At 33.7% G+C, this 15,401-nt stretch overlaps 2 protein-coding genes across 3 annotated transcripts; both read right to left on the bottom strand.

Annotated features, from left to right (window-relative positions):
• Positions 1-6,537: 6,537 nt before the first annotated feature.
• On the bottom strand, positions 6,538-8,959 carry LOC111903938 (UDP-glycosyltransferase 74G1). The gene is made up of 2 exons (XM_023899706.3): positions 7,923-8,959; positions 6,538-7,831 (listed from the first exon to the last, which is right to left on the bottom strand). The coding sequence occupies exons 1-2, from the start codon at positions 8,562-8,564 to the stop codon at positions 7,106-7,108; spliced, it is 1,368 nt and encodes a 455-aa protein (XP_023755474.1). The 5' UTR covers positions 8,565-8,959; the 3' UTR covers positions 6,538-7,105.
• A 149-nt stretch (positions 8,960-9,108) lies between these two features.
• LOC111903937 (probably inactive leucine-rich repeat receptor-like protein kinase At5g48380) lies at positions 9,109-12,443 on the bottom strand. 2 transcript variants are annotated; one of them, XM_023899704.3, is made up of 3 exons: positions 12,202-12,443; positions 10,412-11,311; positions 9,109-10,329 (listed from the first exon to the last, which is right to left on the bottom strand). In XM_023899704.3, exons 2-3 carry the CDS (start codon positions 11,234-11,236, stop codon positions 9,310-9,312), a joined length of 1,845 nt encoding a protein of 614 aa, XP_023755472.1. In that variant the 5' UTR covers positions 11,237-11,311; positions 12,202-12,443; the 3' UTR covers positions 9,109-9,309. The 2 variants fall into 2 exon arrangements, with proteins under 2 accessions (XP_023755472.1, XP_023755473.1); XM_023899705.2 differs by lacking the exon at positions 12,202-12,443 and adding an exon at positions 12,018-12,165.
• Between the last annotated feature and the right edge of the window lie 2,958 nt (positions 12,444-15,401).

Here is a 15,401-nt window from a genome sequence, read left to right as displayed (position 1 = left end):
ATAGAGGAGGATTTATTCGATCACATAGTTTGGGCTCCTAGAATATTGCGCCCTTGGGGCTTTCTATTGGATTGTATCGAAAGACCCAATGAATTGGGATTTCCCTATTGGTTCAGGTCATTTCGAGGCAAGCGAATCGTTTATGATGAAGAGGATGAGCTTCAAGAGAATGATCCAGAGTTCTTGTAGAGTGGAACCGTGCAGTACCAGACACGAGATATATCTTCCAAAGAACAATAATAGAATAATAACATTCTAATGAATATAAGAATAATCAAACGTGAATATTCACAATAGAATTACTTCAACAAGACACATATACAACATTTATTGCTGAATAATAACATAAACATAGTGTTTTTACGTTTTCACACTATTTACATTTTTTATTTGAACTTACTTTTCTCTCTCTCTCTCTCACTTTCTCTCTCTCTCTCTCTATATATATATATATATATATATATATATATATATACACACACACACACACACACACACTAAACGAATTCCCACTCGTTGCGCGACATAGGTTAAAAATATATTGTTATAATATTGAAATATATATATTCTCAACTATTTTGAACAATAATATTTATTGACATCAATCGACCTTCCTCATTAATAGAATTAAATATAATTATGTATTTAGTATTATTTTTAACAATTGTTATAATTGATTAATTTGTATTTTTTACTTATGCAATTATTTACTAATTTTTTTAATGACGTTCATTTAAAATACAATTATTTGTAGCTAACATTATGTAATTTATAATTTGACGTATTTATCATTTAAAATTATTGTTCATTAATTTTAAACCACTTATTATTATTATTATTATTATTATTATTATTATTATTATTATTATTATTATTATTATTATTAAGTTAAAGAAGACTTTTAAGAAACACTTTATATTATTCTTCAAATATGAAACATATACTAAATAATAAAGTGATAAGATTGACAATTTGCATTTCAAAAGAGATTTACATGGATAACATGACATATCCATGATTTTTATAATTTGATTTATTACTTATAACTATTGTTCATTAATTTTAAAACCACTTATTATTATTAATAAGTGAAAGAAAACTTTTAAAAAACACTTATTATCATACTTCAATTGTTAAATATATACTAAAATATAAAGTGATAAGATAAATAATTTGCATTTTAAAAGAGACTTACATGGATAATATGGATAATAGGACATATACATGATTTTTAATTAAGTATTGCTTTGAAGCAACACAAACATACATACATATATACAATATTAAATTAAATATTATCTATATCACATTCCATCACATATGATCGATAACATAAATCCAGTCTAATTTACAATAAAATTTCAACCACAACATACAATGATCGTCTTAAAAGAATACTAAACCAAAAAAATTAAATAAAATAATAATTAGTATATAACAAACTTACAAATTAAAAACTTTAACATAATAACATGGCTTGAAAAATGGTATAAAGCCCTCAAACCAACACAAACACCTTTAAACTTATTTTCTGTGTGAATTTCGTATGTGATTGGTATTTGTGTGTCTACTCAAATAGATTAGCCTTTTATAGTATACTATCCATTAACTATGAAATAATAATTATTACATTTGGTTTATGTAAATGAATGTGGTGAAAGGAAAAATGCTTCCTTTATATATATATATATATATATATATATATATATATATATATATATATATATATATAGAGAGAGAGAGAGAGAGAGAGAGAGGTTCAAATGTGGATTGACATTTATTGTACGGACGTGTGGATAGTGTTATTCTGTGAGAATGACAAAGAAAATATGATGTTTGATGATATATATACGTTCAATCTTACATAACTATTGTCATTAACACACATTTTCACTAATTAAATCATCTATAAAGTTATTATAGACTTTTTATTATTATTCTGATTATATCAGAATGTTGTGAAAATGTTTATTGAGTCGTATTCTGTTAGAATGAAAGTGAGTGAAAAATGATGTGTGAGAACAAAAATGAATAAGAATTAGTGAGAATGCATGAAAATGATAATATTTATGTAAGGTTGGACGTATTCGCATTAGTAAACAACTTATTCTCTTAGTAATTTTCATAGAATAGCACTGTCCACACGTCCGCACAATAATTGTCCATCCACATTATAACTTATAAACTTTTTGTTATTATTCTCATTCTATCAAATTGTTTATTGAGTCGTATTCTGTAAGAATGAAAATGAGGGAAAAACGATGTGTAGGAACAAAAATGAATAAGAATTAGTGAGAATGCATGAAAATGACGATAGTTATATAAGATTGAATGTAGTCAAATTATTAAACAACCTATTCTCTTAGTAATTGTCATAGAATATCATTGTCCACACGTCCGCACAATAGTTGTCCATCCACATTATAACCTAGGCGCGCGCACACACACACACACACTGTAGCACCTGGTTCTTGGTACGTATTCTTTTATTTAATTCTTTGTGCATTTTGCATCTTGGCCTTAGACTTGGCGAGTCAGAGGATCGACTTGCCGAGTAGAAGCGGGAAGGGGCACGGGGTTTACGTTGTGGACTCGCTGAGTCGGGTCCCGGACTCGGCGAGTAAGCTGCTGTTCGGACAAAAACCCTAATCTAGGAGTGTGCACCCTATTTAAACACTCTAACTCGGCCTCCCTTGCCCCTAAAACTTCCAGAAGAGCTGTAGAGCGAAACCCTAGCCCCCATATTGTTCTTGTGAGTGATTTTGGCTTTGTGAAGGAAGTTTGGAGCTTAGAAGAAGAAGGTGAAGGTTGAAGGGTGCAAGGAGGGGAAGTAGATACGAAATCTACTCTGTGGAAGGCTTCCATTCAGGTAGAAAAGTTCCTACCTTGATCTCTAGTTCATTAGATCCCCTTTTGTCCCTAGTTTGTGGTTTTTAAGCCCTAAAACCTCAAACTCTATGTGTTTATGCTCTATGATCCGAAAGGACTTCAGATTTAGACCTTATGGACGTATTAGAAGTATAAAGCCTCTGTGGTTGAAGTGATTGAGGTTCCTATTGAGTATATGACCTTATAAAGAGCTTGGATTTGCCTTTTGGAGCTTATAGGTCCATGCATGCACGTAAAGTTTGCAACTTTACGTGATAAGCATGCCCTAGGAACATAGATCTATTGTTTGGAAGTGTTGCATGTCTCAGATTTGGCCTATATGGGAAATGGGTCGAAGGGACTCGACGAGTCCCAAAGTGGAACTCGGCGAGTTCTATGAAGATGACATTAGACTTGGCAAGTTGGATAAACAACTCGGCGAGTCCTATGAAGATTTCCTGGAACTCGAAGAGTTGTTCTTCAAACTCGACGAGTCATATGAACAGTTACTGAGTTGAGAGGGGTTTAAGTGTAGAAGGTCCAACCCTTCGTCACTACTCGCGGAATTAGCAAATTAACGTGTAGAAATAGTCCTAGAAACCCAAATCCTCATAAAGAATGCCCTGGTGAGGATTTGGAAGCGAGTAGGAGATCTGCTCATGGGACTCGGCGAGTTGTTCTTCAAACTTGGCGAGTCGGATGAGTTTCCTTGTGGCTTTCGAATGGGAGAAGAACTCGTCAAGTTGTCGGCCCAACTCGACGAGTAGAGTTGCGGATGGGGATGAGTAGAGAGTGAGGGACTCGACGAGTTGATGGCCCAACTCGGCGAGTCGGGTCAACTGGAAGTTGACTTTGACTTTGACTTGACTTGGTTGAGGGTAAAATGGTCATTTTACCCTAAGTATAGAGATCCGTTTCTAACTGAGTGTTTGTGGGGTTCGTAGCCGGAGGATTTCTGGAGCAGTAGCGGACGGAGGTTTCTTGCACTAATTATCAGCAGCTACTTGTATGAGGTGATTTACCTTCCAGTAGGGGTGGGTCTAAGGCCACAATGCCGGCCCACCATTGAGGAGTATTTAGAAGGTAATTGTCTTTGTGATAATTTATCTTGGTCTGGTATGCGTTTGGTTATGAGTTATATCTGTATGATATGTTACATGATAGGGATAGTTTCCCTGATAGTGGTCCTTAGGACCAAGGGGTAGGTCAGTACCCGAATATGCCTGACTGTGTGCTTATATCTTGCTATTGTATGCTAGTGGTAGGGGGTGGAATAGTCCCCAGTTTCCGGTTGAAAGATACCGATGACGATTACCGGTTAAAAGATACCGATGGTATTGTATGGTATGTGGTATGATGGGGGAACTCACTAAGCTTTGTGCTTACGGTTTCAGTTTTTGGTTTCAGGTACCTCTTCATCTAAGGGGAAGGAGCCGGCGGCGTAGCATTGCACTACACACACATTTGATTTTCCGCACGGTGTTTTCTGGGATTGTACTCTGATATGTTATTTGCTTGTGTTGTGGGTTTGAAACATGATACTTGATTTTATGAGATGACGTGTTGATTGAATATTTTCTAGTGAATGTTTTATGAACAACTTAATTAAAAAATGAAACTTTTGAACTTGAATTCTGGGACGTTACACACACACACAGATATATATATATATATATATATATATATATATATATATATATATATATATATATATATATATATATATATATATATATATATATATATAAAACTATATTATAAAAAATGATAGTTGTATCTTGAATTTTAAAAGATATAAGTTACAGAGTTTTTGTACAAATCAATTATATATAAATAATTCATTAATAATTGTTAAAAGTTTGAAGACTTGAATTAAGGAAAGTAATCAAGAAATTCAATTTGAAGTAAATAAAGATTATAAATATTAAATTCATGTGTATAAATTAATTTATGTTCTTAAATAAACACCAATATTAATTAATTTATATTAATAGTATAAACAAGCAATATAAACATAAATATTTTATATAAAAGTTGTAAATTTTTATTACATAATAACTAATAATAAAATCTAATAATTATTTTTCCTGAAAAAATTATTCAACAAAAAAGCTACTTATCACATCCCTTTTGCGTGGGCACTCATCAAGTGTGTGTGTGTGTGTGTGTATATATTTTCAATTTATTACCATTGAGAATCTCAATCCAAATTAATCTGTTTCTAGTCGTTACCACACTAATGCCTCATAACATAACACCTGTCGGGGGCGGTGTAGCTGGCATTATACTGACGTTTTTTGAGCGCCATGGCGTATTACCATTGAGAATCTCTATCCAAATTAATCCGTTTCAAATACGATTTTTGAATCAACTGATCTCTATAAGTTTAATAAGTTATCTATTGAAAATATAGTTGGAAGCAAGTTCATATTCCTTTGAAATAACAAGATAATACATTAATTGTTAGTGTATCTCACATTTAGGGCTACACAGTCCTACAAGTGTCTATATATATATATATATATATATATATATATATATATATATATATATATATATATATATATATATATATATTCTTTCTATAAAGGCTCTTTTACAGAGTTAATATGAAACTCTCTCTCTCTCTCTCTATATATATATATATATATATATATATATATATATATAGAGAGAGAGAGAGAGAGAGAGAGAGAGAGAGAGAGAACGAGAGCTAGGTTCAAATGTGGATTGACATCTATTATGCGGACGTATGGACGGTACTATTCTGTGAGAATGACAAAAAAAATATGTTGTTTGATAATATGAATACGTTCAATCTTACATAACTATTGTCATCATCACACATTCTCATTAATTAAATCGTCTATAAGGTTATTATAGACTTTTTATTATTATTCTCATTCTGTCAGAATGTTTATTGAGTCGTATTCTATAAGAATGAAAATGAGTGAAAAACGATGTATGAGAACAAAAATGAATAAGAACTGGTGAAAATGCATGAAAATGCTGATAGTTGTCTGAGGTTGAACGTATTCATATTACTAAACAACTTATTCTTTTAGTAATTATCATAGAATAACATTGTCAACACGTTCGGACAATAGTTGTCCATCTACATTATAACCTTGCCTTATATATATATATATATATATATATATATATATATATATATATATATATATATATATATATATATATATATATTATCATAGAATAACATTGTCAACACGTTCGGACAATAGTTGTCCATCTACATTATAACCTTGCCTTATATATATATATATATATATATATATATATATATATATATATATATATATATATATATATATATATATATAGGTTTAGGTTGTACGGAAAACAAAAAACCCTAAAAATGCATGAAAAAATACTTAGAGATCATAGTTTTTTTTTCCGACTTTATATTTTTAAAAATCGCAACTTTTTATATAATTTCGTTGAATTTTTTTTTGAAAAAAAAAACCAAAAAATAGAAAAATAATAAAAAAAATAAAAAATAATTATAAAAAATATAAAAAAATCGATTTTTTAATTTTTTTTTCCAGCGAATTTATAAAAAACTTGCGATTTTTAAGAATATAAAGTCATAAAAAAGATTTGTGATCTCTAAGTATTTTTTATGATTTTTAGGATTTTTTTGAGTTTTTTTTTTTTTTTTACTTCACACATCCTTTGTCTAGTTGTCTGGCCTCTTCAAGTCTATGTATTTAATGGGGGGGGTGGGGGGTATATCTCATAATAGAAAATGAAGATGATGATGAGGACCCTACAACCCTTCAAATATTTATTTAAATAATTAAATTATAAAAAATGGTAAGGGCACTACAAGCCTTTTTTTGTGTCGAGGGGATGAAATGGGCAGATTGCCCCAAACTAGAGAGATGATTTGTGTAATTTATCAAATATTTAATGACGTGGGTGGAGAAATGTAAGCTTAATGATATATGTGGTTTTTAAAATGTATTAGATACTTACATGTAAAATGACAAAAAAAGACATGTTTAGGGTAAATGAGGGGTATATTGGTAATTTAATATTTTTAGCTGGTGAAAAGTTGGGAAAAATTAGCTAATCGTGACTTTTCAAAAAGACTCAAATTACTCTATGGGAAAAGTCATTTACAAAAGTCCTTTTCCTTTTACCAAACATCTTTTGGGACTTTTTCTAAAAGATAAAATCAAAAGTCATTTAAAAAGCTAAGCCAAACACCCTCTCAATATTGTAAGCTCAATTCTGCTACGAATTCGTTGATGTTCTTGTCTGAGCTTCCACCTTCTTCGATAGCCTCTATCGCTAAATCCCTCCATTTGGTTGTGTTTTTCCTGATCTCGATGCTTTTCTCTCCTTCCATGACTTGCCTTATGCACGCATCCAACACTCGTCTGGTCACAATCCCATTAACATCTTGCTTAGCCCGAACTCCCACACCCCAAACATCCTCCACATACTTGGCATTTGTGGTCTGATCGGACCATTGTGGCATTGCAACCATCGGCACACCCAAACCAATGGCTTCAAGAACGGAGTTGAGCCCACAATGTGTAACAAAGCATCCTATTGACTCATGAGCCAATACTTCCAATTGAGGACACCATGCCACGACTAACCCTTTCTTTGACATGCCATCGACAAACTCTTGGGGGATATTGTCCTCTAAAGAAGACTTAACCACCCACAAGAAGCTAAAACCACCATCACTCAAACTACATGTTATTTCTTTCATTTGCTCAGATCCAGGCTGCATCAAGCTCCCAAATGATAAGTAAACAACCGATCTTTTTGGCTTGTTGTTTAGCCAGTTCATGCATTCAACCCGTTTTGGTTTGAACACATTCACTCCATACTCTCGATCATCTAACAATCGTTTGTCAAGGTACATTGATGGAAGCGTTGGGCCTATCGTCCTTACACGCCACAACTTCCCCATCCAATTGACCACCTATATATGCATGTTACAATCAAGGAATTACGATTTTGAGTATCAGATAAATCCTTTATGATCAGTAAATAGTTTCAAGAAAAATCACAACCTCTTCCTCCAATTTGTAAAATGAGTTGATCAACACCCAGTCTGCTTGATCAATGTTGGTAAATTGACCAAAAACTAGATCAGAAACAGCAGGAAACAAGTCAAATTTGTGCACGAATGAAGGAGTTTCCCAGTTTTCAAGCGGTGGTAATCCAGGAAGTGAGACTAATGAATCCGAATCCGACAATGGGATTTGAAGAAGGCTTCTGTTGACATGATAGTAAATATTATTGACAGCACAAGTTTGAGTGAAGAAGACGACTCCCATGATCTTGAATTGCTTAGAAACATCAAGAGCCCAAGGCAAAAACCCATCATAAACAATGGCGTTGACACCCCCTAGTTTTTTAACAAGATCCGATAGGGACTTTGGGCCTACTTCACGAAGCTTTGGGAAGTAAACATCTGGGGACACAAATTGATCAGGGCAATTGTCATCAAACCCATCAGAGAATGTTTCGAAGGTGATGAGGGTGGTGTTAAGGTCGATATGGACATTTTTGGAGAAGGAAAATGTTGTTGCAAATGTTGTTTTGATGCCTTTGGCGACCAAGCGTTTGCAGAATTGGATCATGGGGTTAACGTGGCCTTGAGCAGGGTATGAGAGCACCAGAACGTGAGGCTGTTTTCGTGTTGAACTCATTGTGTTAGCGTCGAAGCTAAATGCTTGGTTGAAACGTGTCTAAAATAAGATAGAGGTCTTGCATTTGAATCATATGGTTATATATCGACTAATTCATTACCAAACTGATCCCAAATATGCTAAATGCCATAACAAGCATGGGAAAATATGATTTTATTAATATGTATCTACAGACGATCAATATTTAATATGAATGAAACATACCGTTTATCTTGTAAGCACGATTAGAACGATGTATCATTGTTTGGTTTGGTGAGCATTTAAAATAGTAAATTCCGCCATGATTTTTATAGTTATATCCATCCATACATTTGACGTTTTAATAAACATTATTTTTAATATTTTATTTTAGGATATTATTATCTTTAATGAATGTGTAACTTTACACCACCAACTTTTTTTTTTCTATAAGTGTTGATTTTTTAACATCATTTTTTTTCCTAACTTCAACCTTATATTAATCGGTTTTGATTCAAAAGTGCATCTTTATATTTACACACCAATACAGCTTCTAGCTTAAACAGAGTCTATAAAAGTTTTACACTAATAAAAACATACCTAAAATACAATTTAATCAGATTAAATAAAAAACACTTGTGATCACTAATAAAAAGTTGACACTTGATTTTCTATCATAGGTCAAACTCAAAACGGACACCATAATCTGTAAACATATGTATCTATATATATTTCAACAACAACAAACTAACTAACAAATTAATTACATATAAACCATACCTTATCTTCAAAACTCCTTCTGTACACCACCAGCAACAATAAGTTCAATATGACCACCATCACCACTATCACTCGGCATCATCAACACCTCATCATCCGCTGAAAAATTATACCGAGCACCAATCGCCCGTAACAACTGATACACTTCAAACATCGAGGGCCTCTCCTTATGAGCCTGGACCACACAATTACACGCAACTTTCAAAAACTGAAAGACCTCACTTTCATTTCTTTTTTCAACCAACGACTTATCAATTGAGTCTTGAAGTCTCCCTTCAGACGACAACTCAATAACCCATTCAGCCAAACTCCCCTTAAAAGTTTCCGGAGCTTTACTGATATGTGTCGGTCTTTCACCAGTCACCAATTCCAAAAGGACAACCCCAAAACTATACACATCGCCTTTTGGGGTGGCCACAAGGGTACGCGCGTATTCGGGGGCCACGTATCCCAAATCGCCGAATTCCCCGTTTACAAAAGTACTCAAATGCGTGTCTACTGGATTCATGAGCCTTGCGAGCCCAAAATCAGAGATTCTGGGCTCGAGGTCGGAATCCAGTAGAATGCATTTTGAACTTATGTTACGGTGAAGGATACGCGGGTTGCAGTTATGGTGGAGCCATGCTAACCCTTTGGCTATTCCGATTCCGATTTTTAGCCTCGAAGGCCAATCGAGGGGTTTTGTGTCATTTTCCAATAATAGATGGAGTTTGTCGTGGAGGTTACCGTTTGCCATGTATTTGTAGACTAAAAGGCGTTCTTTTTTTGCGACACAAAACCCTAACAGCGGGACTAAGTTTCGGTGTTTGACTTTTCCAAGGGTTGACATTTCGGATGCGAATTCCTTCTCGGAATGTTGAGTGTCTTGTAATCTTTTGATCATAAGTAAACTGCCATCTTCGAATTCTGCTTTGTATAAACACCCGGTTCTTCCTGACCCGATGATATTATCTTTGCTGAAACTGTTTGTGGCTTTCATTAGATCGCTCAATCGCATCTTGGAAACCGGGTTTTCAAACATGGAAAGCTGCAATGACATTAAAAACTGTCAGATTGATTCACCAAACATGACAGAATAGAGATAAAAAGGATTAAAATTATAATCTTACCTTGATGGTTTTAGCTCCTTTAATACTCTTGGCCCATTTATTTCCATCTGGATCATCATCTTTCCTTTTCCTAACAACCTTACGCATAAAGAACAACATTCCAAAAACTAGAATTAACGCAGCAATAGTGGCCCCACCAACAGCGGCCCCCACAATGACACCCGTATTGGATTTTTTAACAGTTCCTGGACAAGGGGACAAAACAGGACCCCCACATAACCCTGGATTACCCGCGTAGCTTGCTTCTGTACCATTTTGGAAATATGGAACTTGACCAGATAATTGATTGTTAACAACACTAAACTCTTTGAGGCGATTAAGGTTACGTAATTCTAAAGGAATCTGACCCGAAAACCGGTTGTTACCGAGTCTGAGAACATTAAGATAGGAACAGTTTGCAAAGCTTGCAGGGATTTCCCCCGAGAAATTGTTTGAAGACAGATCAAGAGTTGTCAAAAACCCTAGAATTTTTGTCATGTTGGTTGGGAGATTTCCAAAAAATTTGTTGCTAGAAAGATCTAATCCTGTCATGGAGGTACAATTCTGGAGTGCAAGAGGTAATGTGCCCTTGAGTCCCATGTCTGGGAGTTTTATATTTAGAACCTTGTTTTCATCAGGATGCCAGCATTCGATGCCTGCAAACTTGCAGATGTATCCTTCGGTATTGTTATTAAAATCCCATGAAATTAAGATGTTTTCTGGATCTTCAATTGAAGCTTTAAAGGCTTTAAGGCAATCAATATCACTCTGGACAGCATTGGTACATGTGACACACAAAAGAATAAAGACACAAGTGGTAATTATTGGTATGTTACTTGGTGCCATTGAAGATTTTAAGTGTGGCACATATCAAACTTTAGTAATACCCAAGAAAACCTTTTTTTTTTCCAAGAACCAAACCTGCAAAAGATAGCAAAACAAACAAGCCGTATTCAGTGATATGTGTAGATGGTATGACATGTTTATGTCATATAGTATCGAGTTAACTCATTTTTGTAATCTGAAAACAAGCTACTGTCACCAAACAGTCAAAGAATAAAACAACTTATCTCAGAATTCAGACACTGAGCATGTTGGATATGAGTTTTAAAGTAAGTATTGCGACCTAAAAAATTATAATTAGCTATTAAAGCAGCATATAGTATTATAGCTAGGGATCGTTATGAAATCTTTTATTCAGTTTTCTTGCTGAAACTCTCATCTAAAGAGGGTTATGGATGTGGGAACTGAGAATGAATGATTACGTGAAATTGAATAATAAGGATAAGATAATGACTAGAAGATAAGAATATGATAATCAGCTCTAATGTAACAGCCCCTATCTCGATAGTGTTTTAGGAAGTGTTTATGTCATTTAAGATTGTATAAAGAACTAATAAATAAAGTAACAAAAGGAATTTCATTGCCAAAAAGGACAGCGTTATGGGAAGTGATAAACAAGAGTCTCTGAACACTAAAACTTCCAAAAATAGGCAACCAAACACCTAATTCTGATTATTTTGACCCAAATAAAGATCAGAACTTGAACGCGCATACAAACACCCAGTAATTTTATGTTCAATTTAGAATTCACGAATTTCAGTTATCCAATTGAGATATTACAAACCCTAATTGAATATTTCGTGGATCCAAATGATTGAATCATAAAATTCGGCAACAGTGAACAAAATTAAGCATCAGGTACTCCGAAAATAAGAAACCCAGAAGCAATTCCACCACTACAACAAATAATTTACGTAAATTTGAAGTTATACTACAACAAAAGGGAATTCTGAAGATGAAGAACGTACAGTGAAGGAGTGAGGATCTTCAGGAGGAAGGTGCCGCTACGTATACTGATAAGAAAGAAGAAGAAATTTTGAATGGATATAAGAGAAAATCGTTGGTAATCTAGTCAAAGAACAAAATTTCTATAGCAGATTCATGCGACGACTGGACCGAAAGCTGCAGCCACTAATAAATAGAATGATTTGACTAGCAGTTCTTGACTGAGTAAAACGAAAGCCGTGTGAAGTCATGACTTTTACGAAAGTTTTGTTGTTTTTTGTGTGGAATTTGGACTTTGAAGAAAATGATATTCCAGACCATTTTTGTATTTTATATGCACCCAATTCACACTCACCCACACACTTTTTACTATTTCCCCCTCTTTATTTTTACGCGGTGAATTATTTTTATGTAAGTGATCTGAAATAACTGTAAACTTATTCATAAATCATAGTAACAATAGATTTTAACTTTTATAACTATTCTATAAGTAATATATAATCTCAAGCTTATAAACTGTTATCATGTCATCATGAGCTTTATATTATTGTCAGTACTGAACTTAAAGAAAAAAAAAGAATCATCCCCTCACCGTGTATATGCAGCCAATAATCTTTCTCTTTTTTCACTAATACTCCCCTGACTAACCTGATCTTCCTAGGGTGCAAACACTTATTTCACAAGCGAATTGTTTTTGAACCATCATGTTGCATATTTTCATAGGTCAAACATATGAATTCACCAACCTTTAGGCTTGGTTTTAGCAACATAAAGTTCTATTTATTGTGAAAATGATCTTTGGAAATTTTTTTTGTTTTCTTAACAAGAAAAAAACCCATGACTTTTGTAAAAATATGAACAATATCGCAATGAATAGCAATTTCATAGGCCAGGCTTCCGAAAAAAATAATTTTATTTTTCGAAAATTGGACATTTTCACAGGTCAAACATGCGATTACGATTGAAAAAAAAAAAAAAAAAAAGACCCGAAACTCTGTTGTTTTGGTTATTTCACAGATTGGACCTAACAATTTATGATTGGACCTAACTTAATTTTCTCTAAATCTCAAAATAATAATAATAATAATAATAATAATAATAATACCTTTACTTAAATTTGTCTTTTTCTCTAACATCTAATCATTCACTTTAGATCATTTGATATTTTCTGAATTACCGTACCAAAGATCTCGATTAACTATCGACTAGTTAACATAAAAGGGAGGAATATATAAGGATGAAAATGATTATTACTCAAAAAGGACCATTTTTGTAACCAAACACAGCTTTTTCAATTGCACTGACAAGTAGCAAATGTATAAAGGGAGTGTGGGGTTTTGTCACTTTGTGACTTTGTCAGAAACCGTGTCGTTATACAGTCTCCCCACTTTGGCCCTTCATTTTGCCCTCTACAGTCTACAGTCTACAACTGGCTACTTCCCTGCAAAAACCTCATTTTCCCACCCCAACAAAGAATAGCTTTGATCAAACTACGCAATTCTTGTCGGTCCGTCTACCTCCATCAACTTATTCCTGTAAAGCAATCATACATGTTAGATCCAGACGTCCAATTACTTTGCTATTACTAGTTGATGTTAAGGCCACTCGAATTTGATATTTTGATAAATGATAATATGGTTCGTAATTAATTGTTTTGTATCCTGTGGTTTCCATTGATAGTGGCGAGTTTACAACAAAAAATGATAGGGAAGTGAAACCAGGAAAAATGAAATAATTAAAATTAATAGTTGTGGGTTAGGTCATGTATACTATTGTAAAACTCGGATAATTCGGCCGAGTACTCCAGAAATTACTTGGGCTCGGCTTGCTACCAAGGCGAGTTTTTCCTACTTGACCAAAAGAATCAGAAGTCTTTCAAACTCAATACAACTCATACCGATTCAATTTAAAACACAATCCCTTTTTAGACTAAAGCATGATTAAACTAATAAAATCGGTTCAACATGCAAAAATAATATTAAAGAACTAAAACCAGTTTAAACTTGTAATAAACCAAGTCTAAGATTTAAATCGTTAACATTTTCCCTTAAACTCAATTGAATAATGTTGGAGTGGGAGATAGAAAACTTTATTGCTTAAACAATCCATAATAAACCTTCCCATCACCCTTCCCTTTTATAAGTAACAAAAATCATATAACTTTTACTTTGATTCCGATGTGGGTTAGACATAGATAAATTTATAAATCAACTAATTGGGTCGTTAACACTGATCACCCATTTTGATCAAACATTATAAGATAGGTCCTAAAAAATTTCAAGGTCGTTCCTAAATTTTTTCCTATATAACTTATTATAAGGTTTGAAAATTAAGGTGGGTCAAGTGACTTACCAACCATCTATGTAAACTCGCTTATGTCCATTGATTAATATATTTGTCGTTTGTAATCGTGATCACTGATCATAGTGTGTATGGTTGTTCTGTTTCTCACGATAGCTACGAAATGTATTCCATTAATTAACTTCTCTGATGATGTTAGAACTTAGAAGTTTTTTTCTTTTTCTTTTTCGGCAAAACGAAGTGATTGATTAGTCGCATGATCAACATCAACATAATTTGTAAGAGTGAATGTTAAGGTTATCACATGTGATTAATGTCTTTGAGTTTTGACTTGTAGTAATGTGTAAAATTCAAAGTTGTAGTAAATAGCATGGAAATGTTAGAATTGATTTGTAGGCATTTGTAACATCCCAAAATTTAAGACCAAAAATTTTACTTTTAATTTAATAATTATAAAACCATTTGTCTGAAAACATCCATAGTATCAACCCATATCAAACCAATGTATAAATAGTCAAACATGTCATGATAAAACAACATCAGAGTATAACTCCCAAAGATCTCATGTGTGGAAATCATGGTGTGATGCGCTGAAATCAAGTCGGCTCCTTTGTTTTCAAAGAAGAAGTAACTGAAACCAAAACTGAAAACCGTAAGCACAAAGTTTTGTGAGTTCCCCCATCATACCACATAATCACATACTGCCAGGCATATCTGGGTGCCCGGTCTACCGTATCAGGCATATTTGGGTGCCCGACCTACCCTGTCGAGCATATTTGGGTGCCCGACCTACCCTGTCGAGCATATTTGGGTGCTCGACCTACCCTGCCAGGCATATCTAGGTGCCCGACCTATCATGTCAAACATATCTGGATGCCCGACCTACCCTCCGGTTTATTTCAACCGGTTACGGGGACTATTT

Source organism: Lactuca sativa, chromosome 9, assembly GCF_002870075.4.
Source record: "Lactuca sativa cultivar Salinas chromosome 9, Lsat_Salinas_v11, whole genome shotgun sequence".
Taxonomy (NCBI): domain Eukaryota; kingdom Viridiplantae; phylum Streptophyta; class Magnoliopsida; order Asterales; family Asteraceae; genus Lactuca; species Lactuca sativa.
This window is presented reverse-complemented; position numbering and strand designations above follow the sequence as displayed.